The sequence below is a fragment of the Camelus ferus genome, chromosome 10 (genome assembly GCF_009834535.1).
Source record: "Camelus ferus isolate YT-003-E chromosome 10, BCGSAC_Cfer_1.0, whole genome shotgun sequence".
In the NCBI taxonomy this organism is placed as follows: domain Eukaryota; kingdom Metazoa; phylum Chordata; class Mammalia; order Artiodactyla; family Camelidae; genus Camelus; species Camelus ferus.
The window spans coordinates 70,586,767-70,608,102 of record NC_045705.1 but is presented as its reverse complement, the minus strand read 5'-3'; the positions used below and the strand labels follow the sequence as shown (position 1 = coordinate 70,608,102).

The following is a 21,336-nucleotide window of genomic DNA, read 5'->3' as shown; positions in this document are numbered from 1 at the left end:
GGACTCGAGGTCCCCAAGGAAGGGAGAGACCAGCCCGGCTTGTCCAGCTAGGGGGAGTGCAGGAGCCCAGACTCCGTCCCCACAGGGTAGGAAAACCCTCCGGCCCCCTGTGCTTTACTGAACTGGGGCCTCCCAGCCATGCCAGGGAGCACTCTGGCCTCGGGCTGCAGCCAAGGTGTGCGTGTGTTTTCCAGGGTCTATTTAAGATAAAGCAGCTTTGGGTGGCAGTGGAAGCAGGTCCTCTTGGGGGCAGTGTCCCACGGCCACTGCCCAGGCTGGACAGTCATGCACACGCTGTGTGAGCTGTTGGAGGCGTGTAGGGTGGCCACCGACATGCACAGTGACTGCCCAGCCCTGGATCTCAAAGGACAGAATACTAGCATTTCAGAAAAAGATCAGTCTCTTAGCGGCACCGCGGGTTGGGTGGAGGACAGTGTAGGCCCCGGGGCAGTTCCCCGCCTGGCAAGAGGGGCCCCCGGCAGGTGCTCAGTGAGTGTCTGCTCTCCTGGCCCAGGCTGGCTGCTTCTGGACAGGATCCGGGGCTTCTGCCCACTAGGAAGATGGCCCGCCACACACCACTGCTCTCCCAGGCCGAGGGACGTCCCGGAAAATGCCAGGCAGGGCCAGGAGCTGTTCCTTTTAACAATGGCACAAGAGCCATGTCCCGCTGGTGGGGGGTGGGGGCTCCACTGGAGGCAGGGGGAGGTTGGCATGTCCATGGGGCCCAGGATGACCAGCTAAGCTCCAGGCCTACCACGGGCCTGGGGCTCTGGGAGAGGTGGGCCGTGTGCTGACAGTCCAAGAGGCTCAGGTATTCAAGGGTGGCCAGCCAGCCTCTGGGTGCTCCCTGCTGCCTGGGCCCCCTCCGTGTTCAGCCGGGGCCTGTGGGCTCCCACCGCCGAAGTTCCGAGGGTCTGGTGGGGAAGGGAGGCGCCTCCTCAGCTTCTGGGTGCCCGGGGGGCAGCCCAGGGAAGAGGGAGGTAGGCTGCTAGGAGGCGAGCGTGCAACATGGTAGCCCTGGCTGGGGGCAGGGCCGGGTAGGCAGCCCAGTAGGGGGCCAGTCAGAGCCCCAGGCGTCGTCAGAGTGGCCGCAGCCTCGCGCCCCAGCCAAGTTGGTAGGCTTCGTCAGAGGGACACCTGCCCCACCCTGAGAACTTTGGCCAGCCAAGGGCCAGCAGAGCCCTGGGCCTGTCCTTTCCCAGGACAGGACGGAAGCAGAGGCCTAGAAGAAGGCAGGGGACACAGCCCAGTCCCTCGTGCTCCCCTGCCCTCGAGCCCCCCAGGACACCTGGGGACAGATGCACTTACTCCAGTAGGCGCTGCCCCTGGCCAGCACATCGGCCATGGAGGAGAGGAGCACCGTGCAGTAGTTGACCTGGGGGAGGAGAGGCCGAGCCCCGCCCTCAGTGCAGCGGCGCAGAGACCCCTCCCCATCCACGCCCCTCCCCTGCCAGGGCCCCCGCTGCCCTCTGGTGGCTGGGTGGCTCCAGCACGGTGTGTGGGGAGTGGACGGGGAGGGGTCTTAAGTTGAGGACTCTCACCCCCCGAGACTGGCAGAGTGGCAGGGTCTCCCCATCAGGGAGGGGGAACTAGTACTGAGCCCCCAGCTCCCCCTCCCCGCCCCAGCTTGCCTGCTGAGCTGGCGCTAGGCCCCTGCCCGCCACAGGAGGGCGCTCTGGTTTGCCCGCCTACCTGTGACTCCAGACGCTTGACCCGCTTTTCTTGCTCTCTCAGCCCCGCGAGGTACTTGGCTACTGAGTCCACCCTGTGGCAGAAGCAAGTGGGCAGCAGGCCGCTGGTGGCAGGGGCGTCCCTGTTTGGAGGTCCTTCCCGTCCTCCCCCATCCCATTGCCCAGGCCCTTCGGGTGGGTGTGGGGTCACTGAGCCTCTGTGGGTGCCTGAGTTAAGGGTGCTCTGGACCCTGGGGGCTGGGTGCAGGGCACAGTGGGGGCGGGGCCTCTCCAGCAGTAGGGGCAGGCAGGCAGGAACCTGGGTCTGCAGGGAGGGCTAGAGAGGAGGAGCAAGGGGGCTTTCCAGCCCAGGACCCGAGAGCGGGAGGGACACCACGAGTATTGGCCCGCGTTCCCCAGACGCCGGGCAGGCCAGGCCCCAGAGAGCCCTGAGCGGGGCCGGGAGGCTGCGTGCGGAGCCACGTCCCTGCCCCTGTTGGCCCAGCTCGGATCCTGTGACATGAGAGGGCCCCATGCAGCTTGAAGTCAGCCTGAGCCCAACAGTGACCCTGACAAAGGTCCCAGTGTCCACCAGCTCGAGGGTGCTGCCCTCAGGAGGCGGGCCCTGCACCAGCTGGCCGGCACCTCCCTGCACCCTGCAGGGCCACCTGCGTCCACCCTGAGCAGCGCCCTGGGCTCCGCGCCCCCGCCGCGCACCTGTGCGCCGTCTTCCGCAGCAGCTCCTCCCCGCTGTCCTTCCTCCGCTTCTCCGTCTTGCTCAGGAAGTTCTCCTTCTGAACTGCCTCCCAGGTGACCATCTTCTGGTCCAGGGGCTCCGGCAGGTCCCTCTCTGGGAAGGCCGGGGCAGCCTCAGGGGCAGAGCCCGGGCCGGGCAGAAGGCGCCCCCCCCCGCAGCAGGCGCGAGGTGGCGGGCAGAGCCGGCCCAGCTGCGGGGCCCTCGGGGCCCCGCCCCCGCCCCCGCGCCACGCCCTGCGCCAGGCCTCACCCAGGCGTGCCCGCTTCTGCTCAGCCTGCTTCCGGGAGACCCTCTTGAGCACCAGGCTCAGGTGGCTCAGGACGATGAAGGGAGGCGCCAGGGCGGGCCGCTCCTGGTACTCCGCAATGAGGTGGTAGCGTTGGAACTTCCAGAACGTGTCCGCGTTGCCCTGCACCACCTGGAACGTGTAGCTGCGGACGGGCGTGGGCGGCGGTGGGCACCAGCCCCATGTCCCTGCCCCGTCTGCGAACCCGGAGGAGCCCCCACCTCCTGTGGTTTCTCTCTGTGGGCTGTGTCTAGAGTGGGCCTCGCTCATCCAGGGTCGTCCATGGCCCCTTCTGCTGCAGCCTTCGCAGACCCGGGCCGACCTCTGGGAGCAGAGGTGGCAGGGAGGAGGGCGGCGGTGGGGCGGGCGCTCGGGAAGGAATCACCCCCCACCATCACCATCACCACCACCACCACGCACGCTCACCCACCTGCCTGCCCTGCACCACTTCCTCGGTGCCCTCCCCTCCCTCTGCCTGCACTCCAGGCCCACCCGAAGGGGAGCCAATGTTTTGGGTTGACACCCCACATCCAGGCCTCTACCGGCACAGGTCTCAGCCCCTTCTGGGGGCGGAGGGGCCAGCAGGTCTGGGCCAGGGGCTGCTGGAACCAAGGGCATTGGTTGCCGGGATCACCAAGCCCCCACATGGACAGAGCAGGGGCACAGCGGGCACCTGAACATGGCGATGAGTAGGTTCATGAGCAGCACGTTGGTGACCAGCAGGAAGGTGACCAGCAGGAGGATGACCAGCCAGTTGGCGTAGAGGTTGGGGCAGGAGGGCGAGTCCTCCAGGAGCAGGGGGTGCACGGAGCAGTTCACGCGGGCTTCTAGGTGGGGGGGAGCGCGAGCTGAGTGCAAGTGCCCTCAGGGGCCCAGAGCTTTGTCCTGGGGTCGAGGCCGCCCCGGGACAGAGGGCCGGTTGGGCGAACAGATCTGTGGTTTCCCAGCTGGCCTTAGCACTCAAAGTCCCTGTTGCAGGACACCCCTGTCCCCATGGTCGGCCTGATGGTGCTGGTCCCACCTCCCCACCTCTGCCGGGCCGAGGTCATGGCCAGGGCTGCAAGCTCTGGAGGCCTGCCTGGAGGACGCCGGTTTCTGCTGGTTGCTTCGTAGGTCACCCCCCAACCCCCACCACAAGGCTCTGCTCAAAGCAGGTTTAGGGGTTGCTGGTGGAGTGTCTCCTGCAGGACTTCTCAGGGCCTTTAAAGCACTAATTCCAGCCACAGGACTCAGCTGGGGGCAAGTCTGCCCCATTTCCAGAGCGCAGGGAGCCGGACCACCCTCCACGCCTGTTGCCGCAGGCACAGTGGGCGAGCTGCCCGAAGCACGCTCTGGTTTCTGGTTGGGGCGCGGCGGCAGTGAGCGCCCTGGTCTGAGCTCCTCCTCGCACCAGGCCAGCATCCCTTAGGGCCCCGCGGGCCCCAGCTCTTGCCTCCATCCCTGCAAGGCTCAGGTGGCTCAGCCCTGGACCCCCAGCCGCCCCAGGAGCAAGGAGGAAGGTGCAGGTGGAAGCCGGGGTAGGGAGCAGGTGGGATGGGGGGCCCAGAGTGCGGGGCGCCTCTCCAGCAGGAGGGGACTTGTGGCCCTGGTTGCTGCCCTCCACTGGCAGAGTGTGTGCGTGTGTGTGTGTGTGTGTGTGTGTGTGTGTGTACCCACGCACACGCCTGCACATTGGACTCCTGCTGTGAGGGCCCCTCCCAGGCTTCGTGCTGTGACTGAGTCCGGGTGGCACGGGGCTCTCATCTCCGTCTCCGCGCGTGCCTGCGTCCCCGGGCAGGCCGTCCTGAGTGTGTTCCACACGTACCCTGCCGCCGCCCGCCTGACTCTGTGACCTTCCGCTCTCCCTCCAGAGCCCCTAGAGGCGGGCCGGGGCCAGGCCTGGAAGGGTGTTTGTGAAGCAGTAAATCTGTCCGGCTCATGGTAACGAGATCCCTGTGTCTCCCCTGTGACTCTCAAAGGCGCCACCAGGCCCGGCTGGGAAATAAGTTGTCCTTGGGGCCTGGAGCCCAGAGCAGGAGCTCCGCGTGGATGCTCAGCCCCGCTCCCACAGGCTTGTGTGCAGACAGGGGGCAGGGCGGCCCACGGGACCGGGACCAGGACCGGACACAGGCTGGGGGCCTGCCTTCCCCCTCTCCCACCCCGCAGCATGGTGGGCTCACACAGAGCAGCCAGGCTGGGGGGGTCACCCTGAGAGGCCAGCAGGGAAAGGGAACTGCCCGGGACCCTCGGGGAGCTGGCCCCGGCCTGGCCCTGATCACAGACTTTCCACTGTGGGACTTAGTCTGGCAGCCACAGGGGTGCTTCAGGCTTGGACCCCTGGGAGTCTGCACTCCCTCTGTCCTGCCCAGGTGTGCCACACCAGCGTTCCCCCATACCAGCAACCCCCACACCCCTGCCTGGTCCTGAGGGTGCTTGCCTCACTCCCCTCCTCCTGGGGACGCGGGCAGTGTAGGGGTCACGGCACATTTCCCAGCAGGGGCCATATGGTGAGGGTGGGAGGCGCTGGAGGGCAGGCAGGTTCTGGTTAAATTAATAGACTGGAAAACTGAAAACTGATGCCCGTGGATAAGCAAACACTGAACATGGCACGGGGGTGGAGGGGGTGGTGCTGAGAAAACAGCCGAGGAAATGGGCCTGCAGAACAGCCAACCCAATTAGGAGGCAATTTCCGTGACCGCACGGCCCCCTCCCCATCCTGCTGGCCTGTTTGCTTCAGTCACGTCCTCATCCCATTGGCAAATATTTACCAGGTCGTGGGCGCTGACCTGACCCCATTAACTGCAGTGGCCTCGGTCAGGCCTCAGCGACAGCGTGCCCGTGATCGCCCTGTGGGCCCCGGTGGCCTCAGTCTGACACCGGCCCTGGTGAATGATTCCTCCACCCCGGCTCCCCACCCCAGGAGGGCCCCGTGGGGCTGCTGGCCCAGGCCTAACACTGGGCCCTGGCTGCTGGCTCACCTTCCTTGAGGGCTGGTCCCCTCTCCTCCTCACTGAACCCCAGCAGCTCAGGGCCTGCACAGGTGTCCCACCCCCACCCCAGGTCTCCCCGAGTCCCCACCACTGAACCACTCTGCCTTCCACGCTGTGCTGACTTGTCGTGGAAAGTTCTCCGAGCTGCCACCAGCCACCAGCCCCAGCCCCGAGCAGGGGCCGCCCTGCAGACACTCACACCCTCAGACAGGCCACATATACCCCTGTTGGGTGGGTCCCCCCAGAAAACAAGGATGCCACCAGGAGTGGCCTCCCAGCTGAGTGACCTTTCCGGCAGGCAGGTCAGGGGCTGGGTGTGGGGCCAGTGAGTACACAGGGGAGGCAGGGAGCCCTGCTGCCCAGCAGGGGGCCAGCCGGAGGAGCCCAGACCCCAGGGGTGGACTGGCATGTTCCCCTCTGCGTCCGTAGTGCCAACCTGTCCCTCCACCTGGCGAAGCCTGTCCCCGGCCTCCCTGCCAGGCTGCCCTCTCCGTCGGCCGCCTCTCCCCTCCTGGTGTCTCAGTCTCCAGCCTGGGGCCCAAGGCTGGGGCCTCCACAACTGACACACGCCAGCCTGGAGCTGTACCCTGGCTGGCCCTGGCCCCGGGCAGGTGCACGGGCCTCAGGGACGTCCCTGCTCTCAGCTAGCACCAAGCCAGGATCTCACATGACTCCCAAAGGCCCCTCTCAGGGGCCACATGTCCAGGGCCTTAGGAACTTCCATGGACTGGCCTCGGTTCACTACACCCTGGGGTGGGGGTCCTACTGCAAAGTGGCACAGAGGAGCCCCTGGCCCGGCGCCCGGCGTGCGCTGACCATCGATCTCGTCCAGTGGGATCTGTCCAAAGATCTGCAGGTACGGCCGGTAGAGCACGCGGCGGAAGATCCACTCGAGGCGGCCGTCGTGGGGGTGCAGCAGCGCCTGGGTGGTCACGCCGTAGGCCACCAGCCACACGCTCAGGAAGAAGAGGAAGAAAAAGACGTCCTTCATCTCCACAGGGGGGTTGGGGGGAGAGAAGCATCAGCAGCCGCCTGGCCGGGGGGCCGTGGTGCCCCCAGCCCTGGGCGGGGCTCACCATCCGCTCCACGATGATGATCTTGGGGCCCAGCTGCTTGTGGATGGCGAAGATGTGGATGAGCCGGAGCGTGAACACCATGAAGTCGATGGCGAGGACGGTGCGGCCAGCTTCGAACACCGAGGGCAGCATCCTGGGGGCGGGGGACGGCAGGCCGGACGGCTACAGGGGCCGGAGGGGTAAGGGGGCCCCCCCCAGGACACACAGCCCCGGGGGCCGGGGACGCATGGGATTTCTGAGGCCAGAGTGAGTCCACCCTGCCCCCAGGCCCCCGGCTGGCCCCCCAAGGCCTCTGGGCCCCACACACCTGCAGGTGACACCGACGATGAACAGGAAGATGGCCGCCATGTCACACTTGTTCCAGTTGTCCTCCACGTAGAGCGTGAACTTCTTCAACAGGTGCGTGTCCTCGTCAGTGAAGAAGCCCTGGTGGGGGCGGGACAGTCCTCGCTGGGGACACCCCCACCCAGACCAGGCCGTGAGCGGCAGGGAGTGGGGCTCGGCGGGCCGGGCCCACCACCCACCTGCCGGATCTCCTCCAGCACCAGCGTGAAGACCCAGAAGTACAGGGCGATCTCGGGCCCTGACGGCCCCTGGGGAGGCGGCCTGAAGTCCACCAGCAGCACGTGGGCGAACAGGAAGAGGAAGGTGAAGTACATGGCCACGTTGCCCAGAAACACGGTCACGGGCGCCCCCCAGAACTTCCGCCAGCGCGTGAGCAGGAAGGCCGCCCGGGGGCCTCGGCCACTCCGAGTCCTCGGCGCCTCAGCCAGCTCCGCCACCCTGCGCCACGGAGGGGGCCACGGCCAGGGGTGAGGTGGGCGGCCCAGGCCCCCGGAGCCTTGCCTCTGCCCACCGTCCTCTGGGCCCTCACCGGCTGCCCGGGCGGCAGAGCAGGCTCTTCTCCGTGTCCAGGCTGTCCAGCTCCTGCAGGTCCTCCAGTCCTGTCCTGAGGGAGGCCTCCTCACTGGGAGCACAAGGGACCCTCAGGGCCATGGGAAGGGCACCCAAAGGCATGCACTTGGTCCGAGCGCCCGGCCAGCAAAGGCGGTGCTGGACGCACTGAGAAGGGACACAGGTGGAGGTGGGCATAGGGCCACAGGGATGCTGGACTCGGGGGACCCGGACATGCCGCCACCAGCACCAGCATGCCCAGGGCCCCCAGTGGCTCTGGCAAGCCGGCTGACGGACCTGAAGGTGATGAGGTTGGTGTAGACGAGGGCCGGGCAGAGGAAGGCGCCCAGCAGCCGCAGGACAGGCGTGCCAGAGGCCATGTCCCCCCACCAGATCTTGGTCAGGAAGGCCTGAAATAAAGGCAGGGCTGTGGACCCCCCCATCTCCACACCTTCGCCCCACTGTGTACCAGGCCTGCCTGGCAAGCTTTGGCCAAAGCATCCCCCACCCTGGCCCTGCCTCCCAAAGCCCCGCAGCCTCCATCCCAGTGGGGAAGAACGTTCCATGGGGGGACACCAGGCTCGGGGGCGGGGATGGGGAAGGGCATAGCTGAGGAAGTGGCGTTTCTGCGGAGACCAGAGGTGGAGAAAGGGGCAAGTGGGAAGAGTGGCGGGCAGAGGGAGCTGGGCGGGTGCCTTCCCGGAATGCAGCAGCCCCTCCCGGGCCCCCACCCTACACAGCCGAGATGCGGGCAGCGAAGCGGGACAGCTGCCGGCCAGGGGAGGGAGTGAGGGAGGTCAGCTGGGCCCCTCCTGTCTGCCTGTCACCGAGCAAGACCTGACGGGGCCTTCCCGGAACAGACCTCCTCCCCCGTGTCCTCCACCTGCCTCTTGTTTGTGGAAAACTTTGGCCTCCTAGGCCTCCCCCACGGTCCAAAGAGTAAAGTTAATCAGAGCAGTGAGAAAATGCGGAAAGGAAAACAGGCCAGCAAGACACAATTATAATAGCTCAGCCATTAAACAGAGTCAAGGGCCTTGAATTCCTCCTCAGGGGCTGCAGATACTATTCTGAGCCACGTCCTTGGAGCTGTTTTGCAGCTACTGAACCCCCGCCAGGTGGAAGAAGCTAACTGTGTGCTGCTCACCAGCACGGGGACCCCGGACCGGCTGGAACCAGAGGGCTGGTGATGCTGACCCCCGATTCCCTCTCCACCAGCCAATCAGAAGAATGTCCACGGGCTGAGCATGCACCCCACGACCCCCCTCCCTCACGCTGTCTTCAGCCTTCGGGATAGGGGGTTCGGGCCCTTCGAACACTAGCTTCCCTGACTCCTTGCTTGGCACCTGCAGTCAACGCTGAGCTTTCCTTCACCATAACCCGGGGTCAGTAGACTGGCTTCCCTGCGCGCGGGCGAGTGGACCCCAGCTTGGCTCGGCGACGTGCCACCCGCCTCGCCCCCACCAGCCCTCCCCGAGGCGGCCGCTCACCTGCACGCCATCGTGAGCGAAGAAGGCCTTGGTGTCGGCCTCGGCGGCCAGGTGCAGGCAGGTGGTCCTGCTCCAGCCGCGGTTCCGGCGCACCAGCAGGGCGAAGGCGCGCTCCTCGCTGCTGCCGTAGCACTCGGAGAACAGGTCTGCCGAGGGCGCGCCGCTGCCACGGTGCCAACGCCCGGCCCCGCCCGGCCCCCCCCCCCGCCTCGGGCCGGGCGCTTGCCCTGTGCCCACCTCCCAGGGGGCTGGTGAGGCCGGGGAGGGGCCAGCCGGGCCTGCGTGCCACGTGGAGGCTGGCCGTCCCCGCCCGGCCTCCCCCGCCAGGGCCGTGGGCGCCTCCCTCTCCCCAAGGGTCCCCGCCCGGCCTCAGGGCCCAGTGCGTGCCTGAGGCCTGGAGCTGCAAAGCCATCACCCGGGCCCGTCGGCCCCTCTGTTAGGCGTTTTGGGCCCACCTCCTCCCCTGGCTGGAGCCCACGGGCCCAGTGGAGCACAAGGCCACCCAGACGCCCGCCACGTCAGCCAGCCTGACTGCCGCCAGTGGCTCACCCAGGGCCAGCTGCTCGTACTTGGCCTCGCGCTGGGTGCGGCCCGCCTCGGCCTCCGTCTCCAGGTGGGACATCTCTTTGAGGATCTTGCAGGCGGCCAGGGCTGCTGCCACCCCTTCCTGGCCCTGGGAGACGGGGTCTGAGGAGGCCGGCCCGCCTCCCCACCCTTCCCTGGGGACCACCCAGGACCCCTCCGGATAGCCGCTCACCATGGCCCAGAAGTAGGTGGCCATCTCATGGCGACTCAGCAGCACGGCCCACAGGAATAGGTCCCTCCAGGGATTCTCGCTTCTCTGGTTCAGGTCCAGCAGCCACTTCTGGCCCATGGGCCGCCTGGCCGGGGCCCTCTCCTGGAGGACAGGGACGTCAGCCTGCAGCGGGGGTCCCCGCCTGCCCCTCAACGGCCTCACTCACCACCTGGTAGAGCCCGCGGCAGGCATCGTGCAGGAAGTCCTTGAGCACGCGGGACACCTCGTGCAGAGAGAAGGCGGGCGGCCCGGCGGGCAGCTCCCGGGCCTGCTGGGAGCCCAGGCCGGCCAGCGTCAGCCGGCCCTCCTCGTGCTTGCGCTGCAGCAGGTCGAAGAGCAGGCTCCTGGGGGGGATGCAGCGGTAGAGCTGCTCCAGGCGCCCATAGGTCAGGAAGTCGGCCACGTCGGCGCCGTTGTCCACGAAGAGGCGCACGAACTCGGGCTTGTTGCTCACCAGCGCGTCCATCAGCACCTCCTCCAGGTCGCGGGACTGGGCCACACCAGGGGGAGGGTGAGAGGGAGCCGGGGAGCGGGGTGACCACCAGGAGGGCCGGCACAGACCCCCAGCTCCTGGGGACACAGCCTGTCCCTCTCGGCTGGGCCCAGCCCACCACCCACAGTAGTTCAGCCCATCCTGCCTTGGGGAGCCAATGAGTGAGGTCGCCTCCATGAGGTGCCCTGGCCTCCCCTGACCCCCATGGCCCAGCTGGGCCAGAATGGACCTGGCCAGTGGCCCTCAGGACACCACCTGCCCCCAGACCCTCGACACAGCCGCTGCCCAGTGCTGGCCAGAGTCAGGCCACCACCTTCCACTCCACGTCCCCATTGAAGATCTCGTTCTTGGCGATGTCCACGTGGTCCCAGGCCATGGCCAGCTTCAGCTCATCCAGGTAATCCTGTGCCTCCTGGCTGTGACTCTTACAGGCTGCAGGCAGAGCAGATGGAGGGCATGAGGGCAAAGCCAGGAGCCAACCGAGCCGGTGGGCACCAGGTCCCTTGAGGTGCATCTCCTAGACACATGGCAGCTGGAACGGTGGCCTCGTTAGCACCTCTGGGTGATGGCGGGAGGCACAAGACATCGCAAGACCCCTGGGGCCGATGCTGGGAGCATCAGGACCCCAGTGGGGCCCCAGGGATGAGCAGAGTAGGGGAGGGAGAAGGCAGCCTGTCTGGAGGAGCCCCGCCCTCAAGTGTGTCCCTCTTCCTGCCTGGGCCTGTGTCCGTGGCCAGCAGTCAGCCCCTGAGTAAGTGTCTGTGTCCAGTAAGAAGCACATTGAGAGCTGTAATGGCAGAGACTCTGGAAAATATATATGATTTTCATTTCACTATGTATATGTGTATGTACATGTATAACTGAATCGCTTTGCTGGACTCCTGAAACTAACACTGTAGATTGACTACACTTCAATAGAAAACAAGAATTATTTAAAAAAAGGAAAAGAAGCACATCGATTGACAGCCAAAAAGTGGGGACAAGCCAAGCGTCCATCAACAGGGAAAGAGGGAGACAAAAGGTGGGCTATACTCAGCCTTAAAAAGCAGCGAGGCCCTGACCCAGGCGACGAAGGAGATGACCCCAAAACCTCGTGCTCAGCAAGAGAAGTCAGACCCCAAGGCCACGTCGTGCGTGGTCCCATGCATAGGAAGTGCCCTGACTAGCCAAATCCATAGAGACAGGCAGTAGTTCAGCAGTTGCCCGGGGCTGGGGGACGTGGGGAGTGACTAACGGGGGTCTGTGGGGTGATGGACATGCTCTGGAGTCAGTGGTAAAGGCTTCACACCCTTGTGAAAATACTAAACCCACTGAATGGAACGCTTAAAGTAGTCTTCAAAACTGTGATAAAATGTATCTAATGTAAAACGTGCCAAATACGGACTGTCTCATGGATTTGCACGTCATCCTTGCACGGAGGCCTTGGTGGTCTCTGTGTTGCCCCAGTTTTGTTACATGTGACGCCAAGGCCAGCACTGACTGGTACACACACACACACACACATACACACAAACAGAGCAGAGTGTGGCCGTCCCAGCTGTCCCGGCCACTGTCAGCCCCCGAGTGGTGGCCCTGCCCCAGGTGCAGGCCCCCGGGAGGCCCAGGCCCAGGCTGGGGCAGGGTGTGGGAGCCGCCCTTTACTGGGCACAAAGCCCTGGGCTTGGGGTGAAGGCCTCCCAGCAGGCCAGCAGACAGGCCCTCACCTTTCACCAGTGCCTTGAGGATGACGGTGTCCAGTTCCTCGGAGCCCTCCTGCTCGAAGTCATGCACGGTCAGCAGGTGCGGGTGGGAGGTGATGTTCTGCAGCTGGGGGACACAGGACAAAGGCCCTGAAGAGGCCCCCGCAGGGTGTGTGGCATGTGATGCTGTGTCCCCCCGTGAGAAGGCAAGCCCGCCTCCCTGTCCACCCGCGCCCGCTGGGCCCAGGGCAGCCCCATCCACAGACTGGGGCTCCGCTCCGAGGGGCCTCCGCTCTGCGAGGGCCTGAGCGGGCGGGGGTGAGCCTGGGGGCTTGCAGCAAGAGGGGCTGGGCACAGAGATGGCACTGCAGGGAGCAGGGACAAGGGCCTCGACCTCCCTAACTGCAGTCTCCGTCCGGGCGGCTCATACCAGCTCTGTCCAGCGCACGATGTCCTCCCAGGAGAAGTGCTCACTTGGGAACTTCTCTTTAAACTGCTTCTCAGCTACCTGGGGCACCAGGAGGTGGGGCTGGTTCATCAGGGCAGCGAGCACGTCAGCGATGCCCCCTGAGCCCGCCAGGATCAGCCACGGGGCGGCCTGCTCCACAGCCCTGGAAATCCTCTGAGGCGGGCGGGGAGGAAGGGCCGACCCTGAGCAGCTCCAGGCACGGAACCTGTCCCGGAGGGGCAGGCCCTCAGGGGGCCCCCACCTGCCACCTGGCCCTACCTCCAGGGTGCTGGGGTCACCGTTGACCAGCAGACAGAGGACGGGGATCTCAATGCTGCTGGTGCCTGCGGATGGAGCACGAGGGAGGTCCACCCAGGTGCTCGGCAGGCCGAGTGGAGACCCTGGGAGCCAACCTGGGCGGTGACTCCTCCCCTGCCCCGAGCCTCAGACCACCATCCTGCCATGCTTCTGGGCAAATTCCAGCTAGAGGCTTTTTCTAGTGAAGTGTGGGCTCCAGGCTGCCCCATCGCCAGGGACAGAGACCCCAGCCCCACACCCCACCATCTGATATGGCCACTTTGTGGCTATTTAAATGGGAAGGTAACGTAAGTGATGTTGGCCATTTGGTCCCTGGCCACACCAGCCACTGTCTGAGTGCCCGGCATCTCTCCCCATCAGGACAGAGAGCTCTGCTGACGGCACCGCCAGGTCATCGGAGACCCATGGAGCACATCGAGGATGCAAAGGAGGGTCACTGGTCAGTTTCTTTCCCAAGCAAACCGGAAATGAGACTTCAGATGTGAAGCCCCTCAGAGAAGCCTGGACCTGCCTGGCCTGCAGTGTGGGCGGAGCTGGGCAAACGGCCCAGGGAGGACCCGGGGCAGGCGGGACCACCCCACCCTGGAAGGCGCCTCCAAAGGCACCTCCTGCTTGAATGCTGAGGACAGGCAGGGTGCGCAGGTCACGGAACCGCATCTGTGTGGCTTTGGTTGTGTTTTCATTTTTAAAGAACCCTAAGTTGACAAATAGTTCATATTGTTTATAAATATCATAAGCAATTAGATATCTTGTTTATAAATATTAGTTGTGCTCCAGTCCAAGGGCAAGTCCAGCTTTCAAGCCGGCCACTGGTCACAGTGGTGCCCATTCCTCGGGCAACACTGCCCCCTGGTGGCTCATACCTCATGGCTGGTGGTGGGAAACAGGCCTCTTAGAACTTGCAAAGCTATCTCATCTTCCCAAAGCCCGGGACCACACCCAGAGCCTCTGGGTAGGGGAGCCCCACTGGGCACAGACCTGCAACCTCTCTGCCTCCTGACGGAAATGTCACCGCCTGGCAGGGCTACTCCCCCCAGATGCGCCCCCATTGCCCTGGCCACAGCTCCCCACACCAGGCCCCCAAATGGCCCAGGTCTCAACACTCTAGCACCCTCAGTGCCTTCAGCCTGGAATGCCCTTCCCTGGCCGCCCTGGAGGTCCTTCCAGCCCTGCCCACACACGTGCCGCCGTGCTCCCTGGCGGCCTCCCGGGCAGCCGGCAGGGCCTCACCCCCATGGCAGGTCCTCTGCTCCGAGATGTGCCTCTCCAGCCTTAGCCGCAGCTCCGTGGGCCCGTCGCCTTTCCCAGGGGGCCCCGGCTCCACCAGGATGAAGTAGGCGTGGTTGTTGTCCAGGGAGCAGAGGGGGCCCTGGCCGCCACCTTCGTCCATGGGGTAGTGGACCAGGCTGTCCTCCTGGGTCCCCCAGGCGCACTGTGAGACCTGGGCCCCCTCCCCCAGACAGAGGGAGGGCTGGGCAGCTGGTGCCAGGGGCCCAGGGGCAGGTGCAGGGAGGAGACCCTCTAGACAGAACCCAGGGCTCCTCTCACGGGCTGCCTGGGCCTCCTCTGGACTGGCCTTAGGCCTCTCCCCCAGTTGAGAGTAGATGCCACATGTCCAGGGTCGGTGGCCAAGCTGGGCATTTGGGCACTGATCCTGTGTGGAGTCCTTGGAGCCCAAGTCCCCCATCCCAGGTCTGTGCTGGCTGGGAGCCTGACAGCCCCTCCTGAAGCTGTGATGCTGGGCGATGCTGCCACCTGCTGGCCGTGTGCTGGGTGCTGGGCACTGGGCTCCAGGCTCCGCCTCCTCCCCCTGCTCTCCCTCCTCCTCCTCTTCCCCTCCCCCTCACCCCTCTTCTGGGCGCTAACCTGGGCATCGTCCAGAACCCGACGGTGCAGCACACGGCCCAGCGAGGCGATGCCGATGGCCACCACGCGAGACTTGGTGGACGTGCTGGCCAGTGAGTGGTCGCGCACAGCCTGCCCAACGTGCCGCGCGAGGCCCACGCGGAGCGCGCTGGTCAGGATCCAGGCACCTGGGGGCATGGGGGCTCACTGTGCCCGCAGTCCCAGGTCCTGCCCGGCTGCCGCCCAGGATCCCGCCTGCCGGCAGGGCGTCTGCTGGGAGATGGCCCGCCAGGGGCCGTCCGGACAGAACAGGCCATGATTCTGTCCAGTTCCCCTGCTGGATCAGGACCCAGTCCAGGTCCAAATCACAGAGCCCTCAGCCCAGTCTGGGTCATCAGCCTTTTGTTCTTTCGCACCATCATTTCTGCGGGCGGAGGGCTCTGAAGCCCCACATCCCTGGCTGGCTTTTCTGAAGGCCCAGCTGGCCTGAAGACAGAGCCCAGTAACTTGACTCTGGCCCCGGTGACTGGTGGGCCAGATTGCTCCCACCATAGAGGCCCATGTGGGCAGCGGGGTATAGAAATTGTCACTGCCCCGGGTGTCTGGCTGAGGCTGGCGGGCCCCACAAGGAGAGGGGCGAGGCACAGTGTGGTCGGGTCCTCCTGGGGGAGGCTCTGGGCCTGGGGGCCCCTCAGCCCCTCTGCTGTATCCCCAGGAGCTGCTCCCACTGCCAGCCACGAAGGGAGGGCAACCATGGGGACCGTGGCCAAAGGACAGCACGGGTTCGGGGGCCGCGGGGGCCCTGGCCCGCAGCTGGGCCCCACCTGTGCTCTGAGCCGCCTTCACCAGCCCCTTCCGCAGGACGTCCCGCAGCCAGGACTTCATGGTGAAAGGCCGCTCCTCGCCCACCAGCGACACAACCAGGTTGGGGGCCGGCAGGTGCCACTCAGCCAGCAGGAGGTCAAAGAGCACCGAGGGCGCCATGCCGCTGGGCACCTTCACAAACTGCAGGGCAGGGTGACCAGCGGTCTCAGGGCGGGGTTTGGGGCAGGCACAGTGCACTGACCACAGGGGACCTTGGTAAGAGAGGCCCTGGGCACCAGGCAATGGGGATGAGCCGCAGCCGGAGGTCCTGTCTTGCCCAGCTGTGTGACCCGAGCATTCCCACCCCAGTCTAGGCCTCGTATCCCATGTTCTGGACCTGCTGTACATGAGGGTAGGAGGCAGGGGCCAGAGGGAGCTGCCAGCTCCAAAATCCTGCCCACCTGGGGGCTCTGAACAGGCCCGTCAGAGAGAGCGCGGCCCGGGGAGAGCAGGCACCAGTGCTCAAGGTGCAGGGGAGGAAATGGGGCTCAGGGGTTTCGTGAGCACGTGGCGGCCGGTCACCAGGGTGCGGGGCCGGGCCTCGGCAGGGCCAGGGAGGGGCAGCCTCTTACCTTGCCTCGCTTCTTCCCAGACCCTCCAAATTCGATCTCACCCCGGCACAGACCTGGCCCCTGCCTGTCTCCAGGATCCCCGGGGCTGCCAGGACAAGTGTCCCCGGCACCTTGCATGGGGTCCACTCTGCAGGGACAGAGTCCTCTCCTGAGGGCACGAGAGGCCAGCCCTTCCTCCCTTCCTGCCCCTCGCCCCAGCCACCGTGCTGGCGGAGATGTGCCCTCCAAGAAGCCGGCCCGCCTGCGGCCCCACCCCTGCGGCTCCGTCTCTCCCGTCTGTCTGTCTGCTTGGCCCTCTTCAAGCTCCTGTTTAGTTGCCGGAGCTTCCTCAGCCCTGGGGTGGGGGATGGACGATGCATCGCGGCCCCTCTGCCTGACCCCTGAGCCCGCTACTCACCCCTCCCCGGGCACCACGAACGGGACATTCCCGGCACCACTTCTGCGAAGGCTTTGGCAGGAGGGGTCCTGGAAAACCCAAGAGCCCTGGTGGAGGTCTTGCAGCCCACCCGCCCCAGGACAGGGGCGGGGACCCTGGGTGGGCCTAGTGCCTGGGAGGAGACGGGCAGGCAGGGGAGAAGGGGAGGCCGGGGTACAGGTGCAGGGGAACCGGGGGGTCGAGGCGGCTCCGAATGGGAAGGCTCTTCCCCTCCCTGCATGCTCGCCGCCTCCAGGGACCTTCTTACTGAGTTCCCACCTCACCCCAGCCTAGCGCCACCCGCATGCCCGGGGTGATGGCACGTTCGCCCCACTCCACATGTCAGAGACTTGAGGGCTGGGGTCCCAGGACTGGCCCATGTGACAATGAGCGGGGTCCCACCAGCCTGCCCAAGCCCCCCAGCGCCTCCCGGACCCACTGCTGGCGGCTGCCAGCCGTCTGGCTCCTGCCCCCGCCCCCCAGAACCCGGCACCCACACGGGGAGCAAAGTTCCCCTCAGAGCCTCAGGAGACCCGAGAGGCCCACCCTGTGAAGCTGTCTCCCCGCCACCCGGTCCATCAGGCTGTCGGCCGCTCCCCCTTGGACGGAGGAATTTCCCGTCTTCTCCCCGGGCAGCCCCCCCGCCCGCCTCCCGGGAGGCGCCCTGGGCGGCGCCTGGCGGGCGGGGCCCTTCGTGAGGGGAGAGTGAGTCCGCTTGTGTCCCTGGGGCCAGGCCGGCCGCTGTCTCCTAGAGACGGACACCTGTGTACACAGGAGTGGTCGGCGGGAGGTGGGCAGGGCACCTCCCACTGGGTCCCCCAAAATGACGTGGCCAAGTCCTAAGTCCTGGTATCTGCGAACCTGCCTTTTGTGGGAATGAGCTCTCTGCGGACGTGATGGAGTGAAGATGAGGCCATTAGGATGGGCCCTGATCCAATGACCCAAGGGTCCTCAGAAGAAGAGGGAAGAAACCATGTGAAGACGGGGGCAGAATGGGGAGGCGGAGACGAGCCGGGACGCCTGGGCCCCAGAAGCTGGAAGAGGCAGGAAGCAGCCCTCCCTCACAGCCTCTGGAGGGCACATGGCCCTGTGACCCCGTGACGCCAGACTTCTGGCCTCCAGAGCAGGGAGGGCATCCATTCCTGTTGTTCGAAGCCACTTGTCCTAAGCCCCAGGACACCCACGTCTTCCCCCCAACACCCAGGCCTTGTCCCCAGACACCAGCCTCCAGTATGAAAAACCAGTCACCACCAGCTTGGAAAGGCTGCATTCAGATCCCGCCCCCTGCACTCCCTGCTCTGGGGGTGGGGGGCAGTGGCAGGATTTGCATCCCGCCCCACCCCCAGTTCTGTGCCTGACACCCTGGGTACCAAGAGCCTCAGGCCTGGCCCTGCCCAGGTACGGGGGTGGGTGGGGGGACCTGCAGGTGACCACAGCCCAGGGCAGCTGGACCTGGCCTGGGCTCGGGCCTCTGCAAACGCTCGCACCTCCCCTCTGCCACGCGCTGGGCTGATAACGGTGTGAGTGTCCAGGGACTGCGGTAACAACCAACCAGCCACTGGACGTCTTAAAACCACAGGAATCCATCTCCCATGGTTCTGAGGCCAGAAATCCCCAGTCACGGTGTCGCAGGTCACACTCCCTCCTGAGGGCCCAGGGCAGGGTCCTTCCTGCCTCTTCCAGCTTCGGGTCCCCAGGCCACCCTGTGCTGTGTCTCCACCACCCCACTCTCTGCCTCTGTCTTCACGTCCCCTGTCCAAATGTCCCTCTCCTTATAAGGACACCATCACTGGATTAGGGGCTCACCCTATCCCACTGTGACCTCATCTTAGCTAATTGCTTCTGCAAAGACCCTAGTTCCAAGGTTCTGGGTGGGTGTGAATTTGGGGGGCCGTGGTGGTGGCCCTCACTCCTCACAGGGCCCTGTCACCCCCGCAGTGGGATGAGCCCCCTTGCCCAGGGTATGCGTCGGGTGTGGGGTTTGGAGGCCTGGAAGACACGGACGTGCTCAGGCTTGCTCTGCTGGGGCGGGTGGCCCCTGCCGCCACCCAGGGCCCACGCCGCCTGTTTCCTCACTGACCGGGTACAGGTGGCCCTCAGCGGGCGGGGCCACAACCACCCCCCTACCCCATGTCTTGAAGCCCTGGGCCCCTGGTTTCCCACCCCAGGGAGCCCGGGGGGCATTTGGGTGCCATGCCGAGTGCCGGGGTGGCCCTGTGCCAGACACCAGGCAAATGGGGCCACAAGTGGGTAGGACATGCAAACGGCGGGATTTGCATGAACAGGTGTCCGGGTCCCTCAGTGCCTGTGGCTGGAGGAGGTGGGGGCCTGAGCAGCCGGCTGTCCTCCGTAACCCCCGCTGGCACCCTACCCCATGGCTCCCAGCAGGGAGAATGGAGGCAGCGTCTCCAGCCTCAGCCCCAAAGACACTGGGGGGGCTTCCTCGGGGGGCAGACGGCCACCCTAGTCCAAGTTCGCCAAGGAAACAGCCCCAGCACAGGTGTTGCTGGGCAGCCAGTCCCTGGGGGTCCCAGCCCAGCCTCTCCCTGGGCCGTGTGACTTGGGTGAGCCCCTCGGACTCTCAGCCCCCATCCTGCTCCCTGCGATGTGGGAGACGGCAGTGACGAGGAACAGGCACCCGAGGGGCCCAGGCTCAGCAGGCCAGCGGTCAGGCCTGCAGCCCCCCTGACTCCAGGGAGGACAGACTCCCCTGGTCCGGCCCCCAGGACCGTGGGGCCATGCTGCCTGCCCAGACCCACCCCAGCCCTGGCTTCCCAAACGCCCCTGCCTCAACCAGAGGGACCATCCCTCTGTGGCCCCAGGAAGGCAGGGCTCTCTCCACGATCCAAAGGAAACTGAGGCAGGGGCAGGAATGTGGCCCAGGGAGGGGCGCCTGCCCGGGGGCTGGCGGCTGGGGCACCTACCTGCTTGCTTTCTCCCTGGGGACCCGACATGCTGCTGCTGGCCAAGAAGCTGGGTGGAGGTGCCCACAGCCTGGCACCTGCCAGCCAGCTCTCCCGCCCTTCTCCCCGCCCACCACGTCTGGCACCTGGGCAGCCAATGCCGTGACCAGCACTGGGCACCACCTGGTCTCAGCCCGGCCAGGCCCAGAGGCCCACAGCCTTCCCCCGGCCTGGGGGGCCCAGTGGCCTCTTTGGCATAACCGGCGGCCCGGTGTCGAGGACTCGATAGAGGGCGCTCCTTCCGCGGGCTGCACCTGGGGCACCTGCGTCGCTCCCCGGCGTGTCTCACCTTCCCAGAGAGCCTGAGTTTACCTCTCCAGCAAGTGGGGACGGCTGACCCCTGTGTGTGGCCCCCTCCCCTCCTAGGGCCCCACAAAGCTGAGAGGTGTAGGCCCCCGGGGTGTGCTGTCCTGGAAGGGTGGCCTGGCTACACTAGCCATCAGGCTGTCAGCACTGCAGGTCCTGCTCGGACACTGTCCCTTCCACCAGGGGCAGGACAGGGTGGCACAGGGCCGGGACGGCACAGGGCCCTGGCTCCCATGCTGCAAGCCCTCAGGCTCCCTAACTCTAGGCCTTGGTTGCTCCGAACAATGAGGATCGGCAGCCCAGCTCCTGAGAACTTGTGGTAAGACAAAGAGAGCAGAGCCTGGATGACACGTCTGTGCGCCTCTCCCCAGAGACCCTGGACCCCCTCCCAGGGGCCCCTCATCCCCTGAGCTCGGGGGCGGGTGGGGGGCCCCCGTACAGGCCAGACACCCTGGGAGCCCTAGTGGCCTCTCCAGTCTGGCCCATCAGCCACCAGAGGGCGCCCCAGGACCATAGGCAGAGTCAGGGCTGGTGGAGGTGGTCCGGCTGGCAGAGGCCAGCTTTGCCCCTGGACACCAGGGCTTTGCCTAGAGCCCACCCCGGGAGGAGAGGGGCTGTCGGAGGGTGTCTCAGAAAAGACTGGATTTCAGGTAAGCAGGGCTCCGAAATAGGGCTCCCACAAGGCCTGGGCGCCTGAGAGCCTGTGGACCAGACTCTGAGGGGAAGGGGCCAGGCTTGGGGTTCCTGGGCAGAGGGGCAGACCCAGCCCTGGCAAGGGGGTGGGACTGGGCCCCACATCCACGCTGAAAGACTAGCCTGGGCTCACACCCGCCCTGCTGGCCTGGGGTCTGGCCCTGCTGTGGGTCCTGACAGAGTCAAGGGTGTGAGGGGAGTGAGGGTCTCCCCAGACCCTCTGAGCCTGGGAGGCAGGAGGCACAGGGCCTTTGCCCTCTTCCCAGTCTCTACTCCAGTCCTGCCCTCTGCCTCTGCCTCCTGGATGCTCTTCTCCAGCCACCCCCAGCCTAGGACCCTCCCTGCCTACAACCCTCAATGGCTCCCAGTTAGTCCAACAATAAAACCCAGTCAGCAGGCCACAGCCCTGCCCTGCCTCGCCCGTTGCCTACCTCTCCAGTACCTGCTTCTCTCTTCCCACGTTACCCGGTGTCATTTTTCAGAGAGCCTCACCTTCGGAAGTGACCTTTCACTCACTTGTCTGCTTCCTGCCTGGGACTGTCAGCTCCTGAACGCTCACAGAACCAAAGCTGTTGGGTGAACAGACGAGGAAGTGAGTGAGTGGCTAGGACGAGGGGTGCGGGTCTGTGTTTCCGTGAGCCGCCGAGGGCAGAGCCTCGGGACCCGCAGGCTGTAGCCCCACGTGGGCTCAGCTCAGCCTGGGGCACTGCTGCCCGGCGGGGAGGGAGGCCCCCGGGTGCCACCTGAGCCCCCTAACACTGTTGGGGGACATCTGAGGCCTGCATACACCTGCTTTGCTTTTAGC

General features: G+C 65.8%; 1 protein-coding gene and 1 long non-coding RNA gene across 4 annotated transcripts; one reads left to right on the top strand and one right to left on the bottom strand.

Annotated features, from left to right (window-relative positions):
• Window positions 1-382: 382 nt before the first annotated feature.
• Window positions 383-19,562, bottom strand: TRPM5 (transient receptor potential cation channel subfamily M member 5). 3 transcript variants are annotated; one of them, XM_032490142.1, is made up of 26 exons: window positions 19,494-19,562; window positions 16,552-16,619; window positions 16,155-16,281; window positions 15,543-15,723; window positions 14,740-14,906; window positions 14,104-14,314; window positions 12,835-12,899; window positions 12,538-12,729; window positions 12,132-12,234; window positions 10,742-10,860; window positions 10,102-10,425; window positions 9,897-10,037; window positions 9,689-9,812; window positions 9,140-9,285; window positions 7,950-8,062; window positions 7,633-7,725; window positions 7,283-7,541; window positions 7,066-7,184; window positions 6,759-6,891; window positions 6,499-6,673; window positions 3,387-3,540; window positions 2,677-2,858; window positions 2,388-2,520; window positions 1,693-1,765; window positions 1,309-1,375; window positions 383-914 (listed from the first exon to the last, which is right to left on the bottom strand). In XM_032490142.1, the coding sequence occupies exons 1-26, from the start codon at window positions 19,521-19,523 to the stop codon at window positions 808-810; spliced, it is 3,606 nt and encodes a 1,201-aa protein (XP_032346033.1). In that variant the 5' UTR covers window positions 19,524-19,562; the 3' UTR covers window positions 383-807. The 3 variants fall into 3 exon arrangements, with proteins under 3 accessions (XP_032346033.1, XP_032346035.1, XP_032346034.1); XM_032490144.1 differs by having other exon boundaries at window positions 7,283-7,364; XM_032490143.1 differs by having other exon boundaries at window positions 14,104-14,287.
• Window positions 9,285-11,801, top strand: LOC116666552. Its single transcript, XR_004323490.1, has 2 exons — window positions 9,285-9,752; window positions 9,990-11,801. It is a non-coding gene; the product is annotated as an uncharacterized LOC116666552 (long non-coding RNA).
• Window positions 19,563-21,336: the final 1,774 nt, after the last annotated feature.